Source organism: Cetorhinus maximus, chromosome 30 (assembly GCF_964194155.1).
Source record: "Cetorhinus maximus chromosome 30, sCetMax3.hap1.1, whole genome shotgun sequence".
NCBI lineage: Eukaryota > Metazoa > Chordata > Chondrichthyes > Lamniformes > Cetorhinidae > Cetorhinus > Cetorhinus maximus.
The window spans coordinates 6,980,093-7,002,700 of NC_135908.1; the positions used below are offsets into that span (position 1 = coordinate 6,980,093).

The following is a 22,608-nucleotide window of genomic DNA, read 5'->3' on the forward strand; positions in this document are numbered from 1 at the left end:
CTTTGGCAGTCGTCCTCTGGCCAGTGGAGCCTGTGCTGGCCCCGCCTGGGAGGGAGCGGCCAGTGCCATGGCTGGCATCTCCCCAGGCATCGCAGCCTCATCAGATGTGACGGTCACTGGCAGAGGGGTGGAGGAGCTGCTGCTGTCTTCCAGGGCGCCCTGAGAGGAGCCCTCAGAGACAACAAGCAGCTCATGCGCCAACGTGAGGTTGCTCTGGACCTACCTGCTCACCATGGATGGACGGGCACCTAGCTGGGATACTGGGTGTCTCATCCATCTCCCGCACTGGCACGGACCACCTGAGGTCAGTGCCTGTGTGAGGGCTTGCAGGTCCGAGCGCAACCCCAGGAACCCCTGATTCTGTCCGTGGAGCTGCCTCTCCACTTGCACTCTCTCAATGGAGGAGACAGTGCACTCGGCCATGAGGGTCAACGCAGTGCTCACGCTCTGCATGGACCCCTCCACAATGGAGACCCTCATGAGGACTCTCATGGATCTCCGCCAGATCCTACCGCACATCCCGCTGACATCCAGCATCTGGCGCAGCTCCAGAGGTTCACCATCTGTCTTTGACCAAGCATCGCCCTGGTCCCCAGCAGTCCTCCGACTGCTGGCACCCTCAGCACTCTCTGCCTCTGCCTGCACTTCAAGCGAGTGTGGTCCCTCACCAATGTGCACCGATATTCTAGCTGCCGATCTAATGCCCTCTGAGGTGCTGGTATGTGTGCTGCTGCCTGCTTCAGAGAGCGGGTGTGACGCAGGTACGAGTGAAGCCCGGTGGTCCTCTGGCATCAGTGGTGGCTCTTTGGGGTCCAGAGAACGAGTGCGTGCTGGTGAATCTAAAAGGGAGAACTAGGAGATGTCATTAAATTCACCACACTGTCACTGTGCATGCCAGGCACCCTGATGAGACAATGGAGATCAGCATCATGGTACCATCGTCTTTCAATAATCAATGGGCACTCCAGGTTCGAGACTCCCATCAGTGAAGAGACTGCACTAGAATGGTTGCACAATCTGAAAGTCTCACCTCTGTGCACTGAGCTCTTACCTTCGTCTGGCACCCCCGCCTCTCCACGCTGGGTTGCACGGGGACAATGCTCGCTCTCCAGCTCTAGGACACCCTGCTCGAACCTGCTGATCTGCAGCAAGTTGGGTAGGCCTCTGCCTGTGTGTGCTCTCTCTGCCTGGTTATGGCTCATCTTCTCCTGATAGGAGAGAGGAGCATTGATTAGTCCACTCTCTACCCGCAGCGCCATTGCAGCATGGCCAACCCCACCTGAGGAGCACCTCGCAGGGCACATCCGAGTTGTGGCCCTCGAGCCACAAGGCACTCAGTCCAAGCAGCCAGGGCTCACCCCCTTGGCCAGCTCCGGCGTCACTGACAGTTGGCACTCAGTCTCTAACATCCCTGAGATCCACGGTGGGTGAGGCGGGGCCACACCTTAACACTTCTGCACACTGACCCATGCCAAAACAGTACTCACCCTTCCTGAGCGCCGCAGGTCATTGAACCGCTTCTGGCACTGCACCCATGTGCACCACACCGCATCATGGCTACTCACCAGCGCAGCTCCTCCCACGCCCTCTTCGTGAGGTGCGGTGGCCTCCTCCTCCCATCTCTGGGGACAAGTGTGTCCCTCCTGGCAGCCCCCTCCTCCAGCAGGATCGTAAGGCACTCATCCAAAAAGCAGGGGGCCGAGTGCCTCCCCACCCCCCACCGACCTGCCCTCCCGCCTGCCGTCTCCAGCCGCGCTCGACTCCATCAAGACAACGCAGAACAGACGTCCTCCTGTGGCAGCCTTTCTGGGGCTGCCTGGGCCGGTTCTGAACCAGCTGCCGGGTCGCCATTGGACCCGGCGGCCAACAGGCCCCCACCCCCGCTCGGCCCTTCCCGACCAGTGAAGAGCCGCGTTTCCACGCTGGGCAGGTCTTAACTGGCCTGCCAGCGTGAAATCACGGCCAGGGGGCCGATGGCGGGCAGCGGGCCATTTCCCGGCCACTCCTGGTCCCACCAATCACGCCCGCTCGCCGACCTCAAAATTCTGCCCCTTGTCCACTTCCATTGCTATCCAGGAACCGTTGCTTTATCTTGCCTGTATGGACATTGAGAGAAAGTAGGCCCCGTTTTGACTGTGAAGCCTTCCATGACCAACCAGCCTGCTGACCCACCCCTGTTATAATAAAAATGCACAATGCTGAAATGCGCGAGGTATGCCAATCGGGAAGGATCAAACCCAATGAATCCGAAGGCTGCTGCCTCAAAACTTTATATGGAGAGGAGAAAATTGCAGGGGAAGACACGTAAAATCCACCGATCATCTGTACATGGAAGTCTGTTTGTTCCGCTCCATAGCATTGCTGTGAAGTTCATGGGTCAGTCCATTACCTATGACATTGGAAATGTCAGAACCTTGACAGGAGACATCTCTCAGAGGTCACTCTATCACTGAAAGAAGCACAGAGGAGCCCATCCGTAATGATCATCACCACTTAGAGTGACGTTGAGTCACAAAACACTGACAGACGCTTCTCCACAACTTTGATATGTGGTTGCAAATGGTAATCGCTAGAGAGAGAGAGAAATCTGTCAGCGTTCTGTTGTTCAGCTGATAAAAAAAATGTCCTTTATGATGCTCCATCAATCGTGCAAAAAGTTCACTTTGATCTAAAACAAAACCATTGTTTCATGTTCTGCGTTATCTAGTTAGTGGTGGGTGTCGAACATTTCAATAATGGAGATGTTTCAATGTTCTGAAGACTATTTTCTTGCTCCTCTGTTGATCCTCGCTGGGATAAGATACTAACTGACAGGCTGTGTTAATGTCTAAAATTATAAAAGAACGGTCAGGATGGATAGAATTAGACAATTTCTAGTAGCGGAGGAGCTTTGAACAAGAGTTCATTGATATGAGATTAATTGTAAGACATTTAGAGCAGAGCAAGAGAGCCTTTTTTACACACTCGCCTCTGGGTCGGAAGATTGTGGGTTCAATTCTCACTCAAGTGCCTTGAGCACAATCTAGGCCGACACTCCTGTGCAGGACTGAGATGGTGCCACAGTGTCAGAGGTGCCATCTTTCAATGAGATGTTAAATCAAGGCCCTGCCTGTCCTAGTTCGACATAAAAGATGGAGAGTCAGAAACAGAACTTCCAACAGCTGGTTCATGGCCTCACTGAGCTCTGCTGGGATATGTGTATGGATAAACCAGGCCCCCGGCTTGACAGCAGAACAGAAACCTGCCTTGTGAACCGTGTGGAACGTTTCATCGACGCCAGCCAGTTCATCCTCAATCGACTGGAACAGACGCAGAAAAGTAAGATGCCACCAGGGAGCCTGAGCGATTGAGCGGACAGGAGAGTACTGTGGATCGGTAATACAAAGGATTTGCCTCAACGTATGGCACAGTGCAGGGCGGGCACAGTGCAGGATGGGCACAGTGTGGGATGCACAGCATTGCCTACAGTTGGGGCACAGCTCCGCAGGACCCTGCTATCCTGGGGCTACTTTTAAAAGGACCTTAACTCAGGCTCACATGTCTTTGATACTGAGTTTTCTGTATGATTGTCATATCATCCAGAGATAAAGCATGGTGGCATTTTTAACGTACAAAAAAATATAAAAGATCCCATGGCCACTATTTCAAAGAAGAGCAGTGTAGTTCTCCACAGTGTCCCAGCCAGTATTTATCCCCCAACCAACATCACTAAAACACATTATCTGGTCATTATCACATTGCTGTTTGTGGGAGCTTACTGTGCACAAATTGGCTGCAGAATTTACTACATTACAACAGTAACTACAGCTTCGAAGAGCTCTCACTTCTTCTGTTCAAGTGCGAATGACTTCTCACCGAAATTAAACTGCACAGCTTGTATCAATGCAAATTTGAAGCCACTACACAATCAGCATACAAGTGTAGCATTCAAACCCGTAAGATCACATCAGAACAATCAATAACTGCAAAAGATGAGATAATTATCAAATAACTATCCACACTGAACTGCTGGACTCAAATCAGATACCAGAGTAGAAGCCTGCTGCATTGATTCAAAAAAAAAACAAAAGGAGTTTGGCAATTATTTTAACTGAAGGCAAAGGGAACAAGGCAGGTCTGACTAAGCATGTTACTTACATGGAATAACGTAGAATATACAGCACAGAGATAGGGCATTCGGCCCAACTGGTCTATGCTGGTGTTTATGCTCCATACGAGGGACTCCTCCCAGCCGTCTTCATTTCACTCCATCAATGTATCCTTCTATCCCTTTCTCCCTCTTCTGTTTATCTAGCTTCCCTTTAAATGCCTCAACTAATCCGTGTGTTAGCGAGTTCCACATTCTCACTAACTTACGAGGTTTCTTCTGAATTCCCGGTGCATTTATTAGTGACTATCTTATCTTAATGGCCTCTCGTTCTGGTCTCCTCTAGGTGGAAACATCCTCTCTATGTTTCCCCTATCAAACCCTTTTATGATCTTAAAGATGTCTATTGAGTCACTCCTCAACCTTATCTTTGCTAGAGAAAGGTGCCCTAGCCTTTTCTGTCTTTCCTGATAGTTATAAGCTCTCAGTTCTGTTACCATTCCTGTTGATCTCCTTTGCACTTCTTCCAGTGCGCCTGTGGCTTGAGTTGGTCCAAGTCGGGTGGAATGCCTGAGGCGGCGGCTGAGACGAAGTCACCAAGAAGCTGCCTAAGGAGGGGAGAAAATCCCGCAAGCAGAGCTATTCCACTTACGTGGACAGGGGGCTGACCCAGGTCCACTCTTCCACCAGGATCTCGTCCAAGGCCGTGAGTGTTAGGAATTCCTTCGCCGTTGACATTTTCCCACGCACCACCTCTGAGGTTTCGCACCTCGTTCACTACAACAAGTGCCCACACCATCTCGGCCAGGGAGATCCAGAGCGCCGTCCGCCTCATGCTGCCAGGGGACGCCAAAGGCATCAAAACGGTCACCAAATACACCAACTCCGTTTAGGTCAATCATTCTAAAGATTATAACTTTTTTGTAATATGAAGTTCAGGACCGTGCACAGTACTTTGAAGTGTTGTCTAACCAAAGTTCTTTTAACATATCTTTGCTGCTTTTCAATTGTAATCTCCTAAAAAATAAGCCACAGGAGAGGTTAAATGACAAAAGGTTTCGTGGTACAAAAACCATGGAAACAAAAGATATGTCTCGATGAGGTGCAAATGGCAGGATAGCAACCGTCCAAAGAGATTAAGAAAGAAGCGAGACAAAGCTGAACCAGCAAAAAGTAAATCACAGAACAAGATGGAGGCAGGGGTTATGGTCTAAAGTTGTTGAACTCAATGTTGAGTCGAAAGATGAGGTGCTGTTCCTCCAGTTTTGGATTACAGATTTCCAGCATCTGCAGTATTTTGCTTTTGTAATGATTTGTGAATCTGTACCACCTCTCCCCCCCAATCCCTTTGCTCCTCTATCCCATATTTAGACTTTTACTTGCCAAGAAATAGGTGGCCTCCTTATTCCTTCTACTAAATGCACCACCTCACACTGATCCATATGACATCAGCCCACTGCATAATTCAAAGGTCACCTGCTCTGCAAAATATATAGGACTTCATCAAGGGTGCAGCACTTCTTCCAAAGCAGATTAAATTTGATAAAAGGTGATTTTTAAAAAAACCTTCAGGGAAAATAATATATTTTGCTGCTTTCTGTAATGTAATGTTAACTCTTTGCATTAAATATTTTGGAAGTGGAATTGAAGATTCAGATATCTGAATGCTCCTTGACAGCTCAGTTGGTAACTATGCTGTTTGGACATCCCAGATTTAAGCCCCATTCTATGCTGAGTTGGTTGGTCTCAACCCAGGCAGCAGTAGAGACACAAGAATTGGCCTGAGTGCCCCCAGGCTAGGAGGTTAACAAATTACACGATTATTACAGGTGAAAAAGGCCAGTTGATAGGGTCTAACAGCACTCAAGAAGCTTGACACCACCCAGGACAAAGCAGCCTGCTTGATCGGCACACCATCCTATACCTTAAACATTCACTCCCTCCATCACCAACACACAGTGTCAGCAGTGTGTGTACCATGTACAAGATGCACTGCAGCAACTCGCTAAGGCTCCTTCGACAGTGTCATCCAAATCCTTGAGCTCTACCATCTTGAAGGTCAAGGGCAGCAAACGTATGGGAAAACCCCCCAAGTTTCCCTTCAAGCTACACACCATCCTGACTTGCCGCTATATGGCCATTCCTTCAATGTTGCCAGATCAAAATCCTGGAACTCCCTCCCTAACAGCACTATGGGTGTATCTTCACCACACGGACTACACGGTTCAAGAGGCAACTCTCCACTACCTTCTCAAGGGCAATTTGGGATGGGCAGTAAGTGCTGGCTTTGCCAGAAATGCTCACATCCCTTGAATAACCCAAATAAATCCTAACTCCCTTCCCCCCACCCACAATTACAGCACCCTATCAAAATCGTTTTGGCTCCTGACCTATATCCAGTGTTCCCTGTTGGACATTGCACGCATGTGGACATCAAGTGATTGCAGGGTGGAGTTGTGGCCTACCATGCTTGAATAATTCACTGTTGCTGTCTGTAAAGCTTCACATTTGAAGAATGGCCACTTGGGGCCAATTATTGACAGGCGGATCTGTCGTAAAAACAGGAAATGCTGGAAAAACTCAGCAGGTCTGACAGCGTGTGTGGAGAGAGAAACAGAGTTAACATTTTGAGTCCATACAACTCTTCTTGAGAGCTAAAGAGGTGTAGAAATGTAATGGGCTTTGTAATGTTTAAGAGGGGGTGGAGCAAAATAGAAGGTCAGGGACGAGTGGGAGCTCAGGAGAGATTGACAAAGATGCAATGGACGCAACACAAAGGGAGTGTTAATGATAGTGCTAAAGACTAAAGAAGGTGCTGATAGTGGCATAAAGGAAATATAGCAGAACGTGTTAATAGCAGAAGAAGGATCAGCGCACTGTAAAAGCACGACATAGAAACAAGCGACAGATGGTCCATTGGGGAAAAAGGATTTAAATTTTTTTTTAAATATTTAAAATTTAATAAATTAATAAATAAATAAATACATACATTTTTAAAATTGGATTAAAAAAGGGGTAAAGATGGAGGAGAGAGTTCAAGGTCTGAAGTTGTTGAACTCAGTGTTAAGTCCAGAAGGCTGTAAAGTGCCTAATCGGAAGGTGAGGTGCTGTTCCTCCAGTTTGCGTTGAGCTTCACTGGAACATTGCGGCAGGCCAAGGATGGATATGTGGGAGCAAAATGGATCTGTAGCCCATGTTATGGACAAGGTCAGGAGAGAACTGACCCCTTGTACCCTTTCCCTTACTGTTCGTAGTCAGTGTAATTTTTGGAGAGGAAGATGTGTGTGTTTCTTAGCCCGGGAGTGTGTGAGCAATTAAAATAACAGCAGCAAGCTTTTGGCGGTTTAAACAAAGAGGATTATTTACTCACGCATTCACTCCGAAAGTCTAAACGTTACATCTTTCACTCACACACACACACACACACACACACACACATACTTGAGGAAAAAATAGTCAAAGAGAACAGTGCACTTTTACAAGTTGTAAACAAAAGGCTAGTTCATAGTTCGTGCATTTGGCTCATTGTAGGAGAACGGTTGTTGCGGGCCCATTAAAGAAAGGAGTCCTTGTATTGTAGTTTAGATGAGTTCAAATAGCTGAAGTCAGACATCAGAAATATTGCAGGATTCCCTCAAAGGGATGAATATTTAGCCAGTCACAAAGTTAGGCAAAAGAACTTGTGGTGTTTGTACCAGGATCTCAAATTTCTCAACAGGTGTACTCAAATTTAGGAATCAGGCTGGGAGGTTTTTTTAAGATGTAGCACCCTCCAAGTTTAAAAAGGCTTTGATGTTACTGCCTTGGTCTGTAGCTGATGTTCGGCAGTGGTGTTCTTTGCAGACTGCCTAGGTCTTTCTGGATCTTCAGATAAAAGCTTGTTATTGCCAGCTGGTTTTGGTCACATGACCAATTCTGGTATTGTTCACCCAGAATGGTTTAAAGCTGAAAGCCATTGCTGTACAATGGAGATCATAGATGAGTTCTTCACACTTACTCAGGATGAATTGGTTTCTGCCCAGCTTTCATAGTTAGTGTTCCAACTCAGAGACATGGATTCTGCACTTGTGTTTTGGGTGAATCCCTAAACAATAGCAGTGTGAATTCTGCAGATAGTATTCATCTTGGTTTGTCCCTTCTGGGGGAACCCTCACCCAGTTCAATTACGAACTCTCAGGAAGCTGCAAATAAGTCTGTGTTGAAGTTGCAAAAGTCACCTGACTTGGCAGCCATCTTAGCCACTTTGTGAGTGCCCATTTTAAAAGAATAAAAGACAGTTCCAGAAGGTTCCATACGAACACAGTCCATGTTTGAAGTTATGAATAAGACGTGCCTTCACTGGGCTCGACACCCTGCTAGAGAAAACGGGAACACCAGTAGGAGGGAATAACATACAGCCCATTGACAAAACATTAAGACTTTACACACACAGGGAAACATTTGTTTGAACATATAAGCACCCAGGAACATCCATGCATGTGACAAAAGGTGTCAGCTTTCTCCCCAAGTCAAGCAATCATTCCACAAATAATCCATTTGCAAAAAAAAAATGTACAAATGGCACCCCAAATTCCTCATTAGGGAGGAGATTCTGAGGTCTCTGTGCTCCTCCAATTCTGACTTCTTCTACATCCCCAATTTTAATCACCCTACCAATGGCAGCAGTTAAACTCTGGGATAAGCTCCCTAAACCTCTCCATCTTTAAGATGTTCTTTAAAACCTGCTTCTTTGACTAAGCTTTTGATCACCCATCCTAACATCCCCTTATGTGACATTGTTTGTTAATGCTCCTGTGGAGCAGCCTGGGGTGTTTTACTATGTCACAGGTGCTATATCAATGCAAGTTGTTGTTGTTGATGTTGAGGGCTGCGTATAGGCACAGGGTAAATATTGAGAAACTGCAAAATCTGTTCACAATTTCACCAACCTGCATGAATCTTTTTGCTAACACACAGCAGGCAGATGAAGCTTATCCCCACATTAATGGTATAATTATATAGAACAGGAAGGAGCTCATTAAAAGAAGATGTAAAGGCCCAAGGCTGAGCATGATAACAGCCGAATACTGTGGCCAATACCTAAAGATGGGATGTAATTGCTTCCTCACTGTGAACTGGTTGAGCTCTTGTGACATTCTCCACGGGTAAAAATAAAACAAAAATTGTGTCTCGAACTTTCTTTCTACTCTTCTCCCACTTGGTAAAATTAATTCTCTCCTTCTCTGCTCCTTTTCTGCCGTTCATCATGTCTTCCTCCTTTTATATGATCCTCGCGCCCTTTCTTTTGTCTAGTCTGCTACCTGTCAGTGGCTATTTCTTCCAGTCTTCCTCTCTCTGACCTTTCTTCTGTCTTCCTTCCATTCTATATGTCTTTCATTCACCATGTACGTCTCTCACATAGATCTTTTTGCTGTTGGACTCAATCGTGCATTTTGTATTGAAGTCTCAGGATTGTCATTCATTTTAAAGATGAAGTGGATAATCAAGCTGAGATGGGGTAAGGTTGCTAGGTTACCGTACCTCTGCCTTGCATTTCTAAAGGGAAATTGCCAGGGGGAAGAATCAAATCCCTTGGGGCTGGGGTAGCTTCATATGGTGCACTTTTACTGATGGCTGAAGAGACCAACCTATGAGAGACAGGTTTGCCCACAAGTGCCACGTGTGAAGTGGTTACCAGGTCTCTTTGCGCGTTGTTGTTGGTGCCTCTTGCCAAGCCATGGTAGTCACTGGGCATCATGGTGGCACATATCATTTCACCATTTTCCCCCGTTGACAACCAGTGTCCCCTGGCTGTGAGAATCGATGTTTAGTGCCTTCATGGCACACATGCAAACATTCTTGAAGCAGAGCCTCGGGTGTCCTACTGGTTATCTGGCTCTGGCTACCTCGTCATACAGAAAATCCTTAGGTACCCAACTGTCTTCCATCGTGCGAATGTGCCCAATCCAGTGGAATTGCCTCTGCTTGATGAGTGCCAGCGTACTTGGGAGACTTGCCTTTGAGAGGGCTGCATTCGTCATTTTGTCCTTCTATTTTTGCCTAGGATGCGCCACAAATAGTGAGGTGAAAATTGTCGAGCTGCCTATCTTGATAGTTGTGAAGTTGTTCATGTTCCACAGCCATACAACGTGGTGCTGAGGCACAGAATTATAGAATTGTTACAGCTCAGAAGGAGGCCATTCGGCCCATCGGGTCTGCACTGGCTCTCCTAATGAGCATTTCACCTAGTGCCATTCTCCTGCCTTCTCCTAATAACCCCGTGCATTGTTTCTTTTCAAATGATCATCCAATTTCTTCTTCAATGCCTCAGTTGAACCTGCCTCCACCACACTCTCAGGCAGCACATTCCAGACCCTAACCGTTCGGTCATAACAAACCAGCATCTTGGTCCTAAGACTCAGCTTGATGCAGCTATTCCATGCACATTTATTGCAACTGAAAGTTGCAACATGCTAGGAACCCACTGGAATGATTCTTACTGCAGAGAAATGAGATGGTCATTTGGAAAAAGAGAAATTCCACAGCAGAGATGGTGATCCAGATTCAGATTATGAGTTTACTCAATTGTCTGTTGTGTCTACCACAAAGGTTCTATACATAAGGGCTGTAAGAGTCGCACATGTATTGTGAAGTCAGAGCTCCTTCTTGTTAAGTCACTTCCTGGTTACAACAAACACCTGTTTTAAGAGACTCCGCTGCAGAAGCTTCAGAACTGTTCTGCCTCTCCGAGAATGAAGCTGGAATTTGATGACCATAAACACAGCACCTACATATTACAAGCTCTGAATGCCCAGAGGCAGAAGAAGGAATGTTGCGACGTGGTGATCAATGTGGGTTCCCATTCATTCTCGGCCCATCAGAACATCCTCACGGCTGTCAGTCCCTATGTCAAGGACCTAATCCACAGCTGCAACATCCAACCCTCAGATGAACTGTCTGTCACCATTGACATTGATTACATGAACCCGGTGTCGGTAGAACAGCTGCTGGAGTACTTCTACACGGGTAAGATTGTTATTGCTGACAAAAATGTGGAGGATCTGTTGAAGGGAGCCAAGTACTTCATGATAAAACGGCTCAAGTCCCATTGTGTAGAGTATTTGGAGCTTGTCCTTGACAAACAAAACTACATGTACACCCTCATGTTGGCAGAGACCTATGACTTACCTGACCTGGCTGCTACACTGTACTCTTACCTTAAAGACCAATTCTTCCTTCTAAGTGAAACAAAAGAGTTTGTGGATTGTCCATACCACATCCTCTTGAAACTAGTCAAAGATGAAGACCTTCACACGGCCAATGAAGATCAGGTCTTACAGACCATACTGAGGTGGACTAACCATAATTTAGAAGACAGGAAGGGCTACTTTCAGAAACTGTTCTCATACATTTATTTGAATGGGATAGCTGATGAGGTCCTCTCAGACATCAGCAGCACAGAGGCACTGATCAAGAGCAACAACACCTGTGTATGTGCTATAGTGGACGTGCTGAGCCACCGCAAACAGGAAAACCTGACCAGTCTCTCTTACTTCCAACGAAAAGGAGCTCTGCTGGATGTGGTTCTTGTTCTCGGGGGTCAAAGCTCCGATGGCAGTTTCCGCAACGCGATCTATGCCTATGTCATCGACGAGAACTTATGGATTAAAGTTGCTGCTATGCCATATCGAGCTGCAGCTCTGGGTGCCATCACCACAAGGAAGTACCTGTACGTGACAGGGGGCACCAACGAGCAAAATGCCAGTCTGAAGGCAGCGTGGAGGTACGACCTGGACAAAAATACTTGGAACAAACTGCCAGATCTCCCACTGGGGCTGGTCTTTCATTCCATGATAGTGTGCAATGGCATAGTGTACACAGTGGGGGGAAGTGTGGCACCGAGGAGGTACATCTCCACCATTTATAGGTATGACGAGAAGAAGGAGAAATGGACTTCAGTTGGAAGGATGAGTGTTCCCATGGACTGTGCTGAGGTTGTGGCCAAAGGGGACAGATACATCTACATAGCAACTGGGAGGTGCATGATCAATGACCGGATTTCCAGGGTCGGAGTTGTGGACTGTTTCGACACCATAACAGGGGAGGTAAAGCAAAGCTTGACATTCCCCATTGAGTTCAAACACAGGCCAGTTGTTTCCTTCCAAGGGGACATGACCCTCATCGTGCAAAGTCACAAGCACACCATCGAGGTGAGCTTACAGAAATTCAAAGTGAATAAAACACCCAAGCGAATCCCCTTGCTCCCCAACGCAACCAAGCTGGAGGTGTGCCACGCCATGTGCCTTATCAGAGACATGGTGTTTGTCTGCGGGGGAACATCTACTACAGATGATGGCAATGTTAAAGAATACTCCGTCAACAAAAATGCCTACCTATTAGAGACAAAAATAGGAGTATGGAATGAGGTGGCGAAGCCTTCTGAAGCTCTGGAAAGTTCCGCCTGCTGTAGAAGCAAACTTCAATGCAAGTTCATTCAGAAGCCAGAAAAACCTCTTTCTAAATCAAAGTTTGATCACTAAAATGATATTAGATAAATATAATATTCAATATAATATTTTCTGTCCTCTTAACATAAAAAATAAAAAACATCAAAAACAAGCTTGTTGTTGGAAAATGTATTATCAAGTCATAACCAACTGTAAATAATACCATTTAATTCCCACCCCCAGTTATATATTTTTTTATTTTTTCACGGGATGTGGGCATCGCTGGCTGGGCCAGAATTTATTACCCATCCCTAATTGCCTTTGAGAAGGTGGTGGTGAGCTGCCTTCTTGAACCGCTGCAGTCCATGTGGTGTAGGTACACCCACAGTGCTGTTAGGAAGAGAGTTCCAGGATTTTGACCCAGCGACAGCGAAGGAACGACAATATATTTCCAAGTCCGGATGATGAGCGGTTTGGAGGAGAACTTCCAGGTGGCGGTGTTCCCATGTGTCTGCTGCCCTTGTCTTTCAAGGTGGTAAGAGAGAGCAGGTTTTGAAGGTACTGTCAAAGGAACCTTGGTGAGTTGCTGCAGTGTATCTTGTAGATGGCACACACTGCTGCTACTGTGCGTCAGTAATGGAGGGAGTGAATGTTTAAGGTGGTGGATGTGGTGCCAATCAAAGGCTTCTTGAGTATTGTTGGAACTGCACTCATTCAGACAGGTGAGGAGTATTCCATCGCACTCCTGACTTGTGCTTTGTAGATGGGGGATAGGTTTGGAGGAGTCAGGAGGTGTGTTACTCTCTGTAGAATTCCCGGCCTCTGGCCTGCTCTTGTAGCCACAGCATTTATATAGCTAATGGTTGTTTGGTTGGACAGAACTTGAATATTGCTGAAAAGGGAGACATGTCGAATCTTTTTGTCTTGCACTCATCAGGACTCTTCACAAGAATACCAGGGAAAATGACAATTTATACTGTGTGTGAAGAGAGTGCTGATTGCTGGGTAAGAGGACTCTGATTGGTAGAGGCATTGCCTATGGAGAATGCACCAGTGATAGTGACTTACAGTTAACTGCCAAACATTGTTTGAAATTTAAACCAAGCAGCTTGACCCTGTTTAATCAAGGCATGAATGGCTGTCACTTATTTTGTTTAGCTGAAACAGGCGCAATGTGTATACATGTTCTTTCTGTCTGCAAAGAACAGGGTCCTCTGTATTAATATATGTGGCTACCAGTACATGCAAATGTGTCACATTGTGAGCCCGACTGACAATCTTAAATTGTTTGTCAATGTAATTCTCAGTACACTGAGGATTATTTGACAAATATTGTCCAATCACAGAATCACATTTATATGGCTGGTCCAGTTCAGATTCTGGTCAATGGTAATCCCCAGGATGTTAGTAGTGGGGGATTCAGTAGTGGTAATGCCATTGAATGTCAAGGGGAGTTGGTTGGATACTCTCTTGTTGGAGATGGTCACTGTCTGGCAATTGTGTGGCATGAATGTTCCTTGCTACTTATCAGCCCAAGCCTGAATGTTGCTGCATATGGACACGGACTGCTCCAGTGTCTGAGGAATATACTATGTATATGTTATATTAACTATCTAATATATTAAAAAATCTTACAATTGCATGCATTTTTTCCATTACATGTTGCTTTATCCATATTTATACCTCTGCAGTGTGTATCCTGTCCAACTTCTCATCCAGTATTTGCTAACCTACATTGGTACCCCATCCCACAGCACCTCAAATTTAAAATCATATTTAACTTGTTCCGTGTCCTCAGTCTGTTGTATCTCTGCACCTTCCTCCAGCTCTCCTCCGCCATTCTGACTTCCCTGGGCAATCTGCCTCTTTGACTCCAGCCGTTCTTCCTCCACATTGACTTAGTTCCTTAGGTTCCACCCTTCGGAATTCCTCCCCTAAACCCCTTCCCTTCTTCCTTTCACCTATAAGAACTCACGGAGAACATATTTCTTCAACCAAACATTTTGTTATTCATTCCGTCCTTTAGTTTCTTGGCATGTTGCCTGTTTTCCATAAGCCTTTTGTGAGGTGCTTTGAGATTCTTAATGCTAAGACCCATATATTGCATATATGAGGGAGAAGGGAATGAAGGGATGCAGGTCAGAGTGGGAAGAGCTTGCGTAGAGAATGGACACTTGCCTAGGTAAGATAGGCCAAATTGCCTGTTTCTGCTGTAGATCATATGGAGATTGCTGTTGTTGGGTCAACAGTGTTGGGCCTGCAAATAAGACATTCTTTGTGTGTGTGTGTGTGTGCGTGCTTCTGTGTGTGCATGTGCACGTGCGCACGTTTGTGTGCGTGGCTCAGTACATCCTAGTCACCCTGTTCATGGCACTTTCTCACTGGCCTAGAACTACAGCTAGAGCTCTCCGACAGCAAGGTGACTTTGGGGATGGGCGAAAACCATCCTACTTGAACTACAAATCCCATTTCAACATGCAGATGGTAAAATAAAATATGATTTACAATTCTGCTGGGCCTATTTTAATTATTTCCTCTAGTTAAAGAGCTTAGTCAGTATAGATCGGTGCTGTCAATACATTAGCCGTCAGCCATATGTGGTTAATTGGATTTCTGATGAGTAAAAAGTAAAAGACAAAACCATTGAGTCATGTGATCTCAATATTTGTATTTGCATGGAGTACATTTATGAACTTTAACCTTCATTTTCATTTATTGGTGCAATAGTGAGAGGAAAAGTAGAGTGTGTGAGTGTATGTTGATCATTGTGGCTGTTTTTACTCCCTTGTCATTGAATGATGGTGGATGTTTGTTAAGTCAATGTACACACCTGTGAAGTACGTTTACCTGGATTGTACGTAAGGTGTTTTCTAAAAGTAGCACAACTGCAGCAACTCACCAAGGCTCCTTTGACCAGGGTGACCAACCATCCCAGATTTTACGGGACCGTTCTGCATCTGAGGCGGTTGTCCCCTGTCCCGGGTTGTTTGTTTATAATCCACACCTTTAAATCTTGCATCGGCACAGCACACGCCTGAACTCTCCTGCTGGTGGCCCAATGTTAAGGTTCGGCAGTGCCCACCATCTCCCCCCACCACGGCCCAAGGAACCCTGCTTTCACGGGTTCACCATTCAAAAGTGTCCCTTAATCTGTCTCGGTCACCCAGCCTTCGACAACACCTTCTAAACCTGTGACCCCTGTCACCTAGAAGGAGGGGCATGAAGTGCCTGGGAACACCACCACCTGAAGTTCTTCTCCAAGCCACATTCCATCCTGACTTGGAACTATATCGCTGTTCCTTCACTGTCGCTGGATCAAAATCATGGTGTAGGTACCAAAGCACTGTAGGTGTAACTATGTCTCATGGTCTACAGTAGTTCAAGAAGGTGACTAAAGGACAATCAGGAATGGTTAATAAATGCAGGCCTTGCCAGTGAGGCCTACACCCCATGAACGAATATAAAAGAATGTGGCTAAAACAGTGTCACTGTAGCCGCACGTATGGCTAGACAGCAATTTGTACTGGGCAACTCTTGATACAGATTTTGCCAGCAAGCCGGCCAGCAAGAAAGATGGCGGCAACCTCAGACTGTGAGAGTTGGTTCGTGGCCGCATCAAACATGGCGGCGCAACTTGCCAGGAGAAAGGATGGCGGCAGCTCGCGTTGCCATTTTGATCGGTCGACTGCCAGTCTTAAAAATGGCGGCGAGTGAAGGCGCCGTTATCTTCGTACGGCGGTAAATGGAAGCCGGTCGTTGTCTTTTGTTGTTCTTTGCAGAGTGAGAGCGGCCGTCTTCACTTGGGCCGATAGGGGAGATGATCCACGAGCTGCTGCTGGCCCTGAGCGGATACCCGGGCAGCATCTTCAGCTGGAACAAACGAAGCGGCCTACAGGTGAGGGAGAGCCCGGGGCACCATGGCAACCGAGAGGCCTGGGCCCATCACACAAGAGAACCAGGGCCGGGGGGAAAACAACTGGGCCCATCTTAGTCTATCCTGAGAGAGAGAGAAATATATATAACAATTGCACATCTAAATGCTTCTTATGGGGTTTCTGCCTCGACCACTGTGTGAGGGAGCAGAGTCCATGTCAACTCTAGGTCATTCAGGATCTCCTGTCATTATCATCATCCCCTTTAGTGATTGAATCTCTTGTCCCCCCCCTCCTCACAATTTAATTTCAATTAAAATTCATGGCAACACAATCACCTCCTAGTCACCGTCACCATCTTCACTCGGACATAATTCCTTTATCTAAATCCTGGAGCTCATCAGGCTTCACTGGTGGAGCTCAAAAAGTCGTTTTCCCAGGATGGCCACCGCCCCGCCCCCCATCTCTCCCCCCTCCCCCTCCCTCCCACCCCCCATCTCTCCCCCCTCCCCCCCCATCTCTCCCCCCTCCCCCCCCATCTCTCCCCCCTCCCCCTCCCTCCCACCCCCCCATCTCTCCCCCTCCCCCTCCCTCCCACCCCCTCCCCCTCCCCCTCCCTCCCACCCCCCTCCCCCTCCCTCCCACCCCCCTCCCCCTCCCTCCCACCCCCCATCTCTCCCCCTCCCCCTCCCTCCCACCCCCTCCCCCTCCCTCCCACCCCCCTCCCCCTCCCTCCCACCCCCCTCCCCCTCCCTCCCACCCCCCTCCCCCTCCCTCCCACCCCCCTCCCCCTCCCTCCCACCCCCATCTCTCCCCCCACCCCCCCATCTCTCCCCCCACCCCCCCATCTCTCCCCCCACCCCCCATCTCTCCCCCCACCCCCCCATCTCTCCCCCCCCACCCCCCATCTCTCCCCCCCCACCCCCCATCTCTCCCCCCCACCCCCCATCTCTCCCCCCCCACCCCCATCTCTCCCCCCTCCCCACCCTCCCACCCCCCATCTCTCCCCCTACCCCTCCCCCATCTCTTCCCCCCACCCCCCATCTCTCCCATCTCTCCCCCCCACCCCCCATCTCTCCCCCCCACCCCCCATCTCTCCCCCCCACCCCCCATCTCTCCCCCCCACCCCCATCTCTCCCCCCACCCCCCATCCCTCCCACCCCCCATCTCTCCCCCCTCCCATCTCTCCCCCCTCCCCCTCCCTCCCACCCCCCATCTCTCCCCCCTCCCCCTCCCTCCCACCCCCCATCTCTCCCCCTCCCCCTCCCCTCCCTCCCCCCATCTCTCCCCCCTCCCCCCTCCCTCCCCCCATCTCTCCCCCCTCCCTCCCACCCCCCATCTCTCCCCCCTCCCCCTCCCACCCCCCATCTCTCCCCCTCCCTCCCACCCCCCATCTCTCCCCCCTCCCCCTCCCCCTCCCTCCCACCCCCCCATCTCTCTCCCCCTCCCTCCCACCCCCTATTTCTCCCCCCTCCCCCTCCCTCCCACCCCCCATCTCTCTCCCCCTCCCTCCCACCCCCCATCTCTCTCCCCTCCCCATCTCTCTCCCCCTCCCTCCCACCCCCCATCTCTCTCCCCCTCCCTCCCACCCCCCATCTCTCTCCCCCCTCCCTCCCACCCCCCATCTCTCTCCCCCCTCCCTCCCTCCCCCCATCTCTCCCCCCTCCCTCCCCCCATCTCTCCCCCCTCTCTCCCACCCCCCATCTCTCACCCCTCCCCCTGCCTCCCACCCCCCATCTCTCCCCCCTCCCAAAACAAAAACAGAATTACCTGGAAAAACTCAGCAGGTCTGGCAGCATCGGCGGAGAAGATAAGAGTTGACGTTTCGAGTCCTCATGACCCTTCAACAGAACTGAGTGAAGTTAGGAGAGGGGTGAAATATAAGCTGGTTTAAGGTGGGGGGGTGGGGGGAGAGAAGTTGGGGGTGGGGGGGTGGGGGGAGAGAAGTTGGGGGTGGGGGGGGTGGTTGTAGGGACAAGCAAGCAGTGATAGGAGCAGATAATCAAAAGATGTCACAGACAAAAGGATCAAAGAGGTGTTAAAGGTGGTGATATTATCTAAGAGAATGTGCTAATTAAGAATGGATGGCAGGACACTCAAGGTACAGCTCTAGTGGGGATGGGGTGGAAAGACTGACAGGGTATTATAGTTATAGATTTAAAAATAATGGAAATAGGTGGGAAAAGAAAAATCTATATAAATTATTGGAAAAAACAAAAGGGAGGGGGAAGAAACGGGGTGGGGGTGGGGATGGGGGAAGGAGTTTAAGATCTAAAGTTGTTGAATTCAATATTCAGCCCGGAAGGCTGTAAAGTGCCTAGTCGGAAGATGAGGTGCTGTTCCTCCAGTTTGCGTTGGGCATCACTGGAACAATGCAGCAAGCCAAGGACAGACATGTGGGCAAGAGATCAGGGTGGAGTGTTAAAATGGCAAGCGACAGGGAGGTTTGGGTCTTTCTTGCGGACAGACCGCAGGCGTTCAGCAAAGCGGTCGCCCAGTTTGCGTTTGGTCTCTCCAATGTAGAGGAGACTGCATTGGGAGCAACGAATGCAGTAGACTAAGTTAGAGGAAATGCAAGTGAAATGCTGCTTCACTTGAAAGGAGTGTTTGGGCCCTTGGACGGTGAGGAGAGAGGAAGTGAAGGGGCAGGTGTTGCATCTTCTGCGTGGGCATGGGGAGATACCATAGGTGAGGGTTGAGGAGTAGAGGGTGATGGAGGAGTGGACCAGGGTGTCCCGGAGGGAATGATCCCTACGGAATGCCGCCAGGGGGGCTGAAGGGAAGATGTGTTTGGTGGTGGCATCATGCTGGAGTTGGCGGAAATGGCGGAGGATGAACCTTTGAATGCGGAGGCTGGTGGGGTGATAAGTGAGGACAAGGGGGACCCTATCATGTTTCTGGGAGGGAGGAGAAGGCGTGAGGGCGGATGCGCGGGAGATGGGCCGGACACGGTTGAGGGCCCTGTCAACGACCGTGGGTGGAAAACCTCGGTTAAGGAAGAAGGAGGACATGTCAGAGGAACTGTTTTTGAAGGTAGTATCATCAGAACAGATGCGACAGAGGCGAAGGAACTGAGAGAATGGGATGGAGTCCTTACAGGAAGCGGGGTGTGAGGAGCTGTAGTCGAGATAGCTGTGGGAGTCGGTAGGCTTGTAATGGATATTGGTGGACAGTCTGTCATCAGAAATTGAGACAGAGAGGTAAGGGAAGGGAAGTGTCAGAGATGGACCATGTGAAAATGATGGAGGGGTGGAGATTGGAAGCAAAATTAATAAATTTGTCCAGGTCTCGACGAGAGCATGAAGCCACATCGAAGTAATCATTGATGTACCGGAGAAAGAGTTGTGGGAGGGGGCTGGAGTAGGACTGGAATAAGGAGTGTTCCACATACCCCATAAGGAGACAGGCATAGCTGGGGCCCATGCGGGTACCCATAGCCACACCTTTTATTTGGAGGAAGTGAGAGGAGTTTAAGGAGAAATTGTTCAGTGTGAGAACAAGTTCAGCCAGACGGAGGAGAGTAGTGGTGGATGGGGATTGTTCGGGCCTCTGTTCAAGAAAGAAGCTAAGGGCCCTCAGACCATCCTGGTGGGGGATGGAGGTGTAGAGGGATTGGACGTCCATGGTGAAGAGGAAGCGGTTGGGGCCAGGGAACTGGAAAGTGTTGATGTGACGTAAGGTGTCAGAGGAATCACGGATGTAGGTGGGAAGGGACTGGACAAGGGGAGAGAGAAGGGAGTCAAGATAACGAGAAATGAGTTCTGTGGGGCAGGAACAGGCTGACACGATTGGTCTGCCGGGACAGTTCTGTTTGTGGATTTTGGGTAGGAGGTAGAAGCGGGCCGTCCGAGGTTGGGCGACTATCAGGTTGGAAGCTGTGGGAGGAAGATCTCCAGAGGAGATGAGGTCAGTGACAGTCCTGGAAACAATGGCTTGATGTTCAGTGGTGGGGTCATGGTCCATGGAGAGGTAGGAGGAAGTGTCTGCGAGTTGACGCTCAGCCTCCGCGAGGTAGAGGTCAGTGCGCCAGACAACAACAGCACCACCCTTGTTAGCGGGTTTGATGACAATGTTGGGGTTGGACCTGAGAGAACGCCCTTCCCCCTCACCCATCTCTTCCCCCTCCCCCCCCACCCATCTCTTCCCCCTCCCCCCCACCCATCTCTTCCCCCTCCCTGCACCCATCTCTCCCCCGCCATCTCTCACCCCAAATCTCCCATCTTGCCTCCCCCATCCCATCCCCCATCTCTCCCCCCCCCCCCCCCCCCCCCGCCCCACCCCATCCAACCCCAAACCTGGAAATCTGAAACAAAAACAGAAAATGTTGGAAAAACTCTGCAGGTCTAACAGCCTCTGTGGAGAGACCAGGGGGGTAAAAAACAAGAGTTAGCGTTTCGAGTCCTTCGTCATCGGGTGAGGTCATGAGTCCCAAGGATCCAGGCATACGATGTCCACCCACTTCACAAAACTTGTGCCCCGAATGAATACCACGGCTGTTAACGGGAGTCACCAGACCCCAATCGGTCAAAAAAGCGGACGGCGTCGTACGGCGGGTGACTTCCTATTTGGTGGGAAGGATGTCAACCTCCTGCTTTCAGCCAGCGGTATGTATACAGAGATCATAACATAAGAAATAGGAGCAGGGATATTCCACTCAGCCCCTCGAGTCCGAACTGCCATTCACTATGATCATGGCTGATCTGCCTCAACTGCACTTTCCTGCCCACTCCCCATGTACCTTGATTCCCTGAGAGACCAAACATCTGCGAGTCTCAGCCTTAAGGTCTAATACAGGCAGGAATTATACAGTAAATGGCAGAACCCTTAAGTGCATTGACGGGCAGAGGGATCTGGGTATACAGGTCCACAGGTCATTGAAAGTGGCAACGGAGGTGGATAAGGTAGTCAGGAAGGCATATGGCATGCTTGCCTTCATTAGCAGGGGTATTGAGTATAAAAGCTGGGAAGTCATGCTCCAGCTGTATAGAACCTTGGTTAGGCCACACTTGGAATATTGTGTGCAATTCTGGTCGCCACATTACCAGAAGGATATGGAGGCGTTGGAGAGGGTGCAGAGGAGGTTTACCAGGATGCTGCCTGGTCTGGAGGTTATTAGCTATGAGGAGAGGTTGGAGAAACTCGGATTGTTCTCACTAGAGTGACGGAGATTGAGGGGTGACTTGATAGAAGTTTACAAAATTATGAGTGGCATGGACAGAGTAGATAGTCAGAAGCTTTTTCCCCAGGGTGGAAGAGTCAATTACTAGGGGGACATAGATTTAAGGTGAGAGGAGATGTGCGGGGCAAGTTTTTTACGCAGAGGGTAGTGAGTGTCTGGAATTCACTGCCAGAGGAGGTGGTGGAAGCAGGTACGATAGTGGGGTTTAAGAGGCAGCTTGACAAATACATGAATAGGATGGGAATAGAGGGATACGGACCCCAGAAGTGCAAAATGTTTTAGTTGACGGGCAATATGACCAGCGGAGGCTTGGAGGGCCGAAGGGCCTGTTCCTGTGCTGTACTTTTCTTTGTTCTTTGTTAAACATATTCAAGAACTGAGCACTCACAATCCTCTAGTGTAGAGAATTCTAAAGATTCCCTCTGTGGCTGCAGTCCGTATGATCTGGTCCCCACCGCCCCCGACTCTAACTCCACCCCCTGCCGAATCTCTGCACTTTCCTGTGAAATTTGAAATGAGCCAAAATGCCTCAGCAGTTGGGGACGATGGGTGAGGTGGTGCTGATAACCGGACTAATAAGCAGCATCCGGAGCCGGAGCAGAGTGGCCTCAGATCATTGTGCGTTCCTGGATTTCACAGACTCAGAATTGATACAGCGCTGGGGGAGTCCATTTGGCTCACTGTGTCTGTACTGCCTATCTGAACAAGCAATTCACTTAGTGCCATTCTCTCACCTGTAACCCTGCACATTCTTCCTTTTCAGATAACAGTCTAATTCCCTTTTGGATGCCTTGATTGAACCTGCCTCCACCACACCCAAGGCAGTGCATTCCAGACCTTAACCACTCACTGCATGAAGTAGTTTTTCCTCATGTCACTTTTTACCAATTACTTTAAATCTGCCCCTTATTCTCGATCCTTTCACGTGTGGAAACAGTTTCTCCCTTTATGTTCTGTCCAGACACCTCGTGATTTTGAATACCTCTATCAGATCTCCTCTCAGTTCACTTCCACAAGTTCTAGTTTTCCCAGTCTATCTTCATA

General features: G+C 48.9%; 2 protein-coding genes and 1 pseudogene across 3 annotated transcripts in view; all 3 read left to right on the top strand.

Annotated features, from left to right (window-relative positions):
• Window positions 1–3,131: 3,131 nt before the first annotated feature.
• LOC144669953 (mitochondrial import inner membrane translocase subunit Tim8 A pseudogene) lies at window positions 3,132–3,483 on the top strand (annotated as a pseudogene).
• Window positions 3,484–10,818: 7,335 nt separating this feature from the next.
• Window positions 10,819–12,606, top strand: LOC144669936 (calicin-like). Its single transcript, XM_078532219.1, has one exon. It carries the CDS (start codon window positions 10,819–10,821, stop codon window positions 12,604–12,606), a length of 1,788 nt encoding a protein of 595 aa, XP_078388345.1.
• Window positions 12,607–16,206: 3,600 nt separating this feature from the next.
• Window positions 16,207–22,608, top strand: part of tubgcp4 (tubulin gamma complex component 4) — a 52,803-nt gene continuing 46,401 nt past the window's right edge. For both annotated transcript variants that reach the window (XM_078532326.1, XM_078532327.1), the window contains exon 1: window positions 16,207–16,408. In XM_078532326.1, the coding sequence (XP_078388452.1) occupies window positions 16,331–16,408 (78 nt within the window). In that variant the 5' untranslated portion in view covers window positions 16,207–16,330. The remainder of the gene's footprint in view (window positions 16,409–22,608) is intronic.

Excerpts from the sequence above, each read along its gene's own strand:
- LOC144669936 (XM_078532219.1), top strand. The coding sequence starts at position 10,819 with ATGAAGCTGGAATTTGATGACCATAAACACAGCACCTACATATTACAA.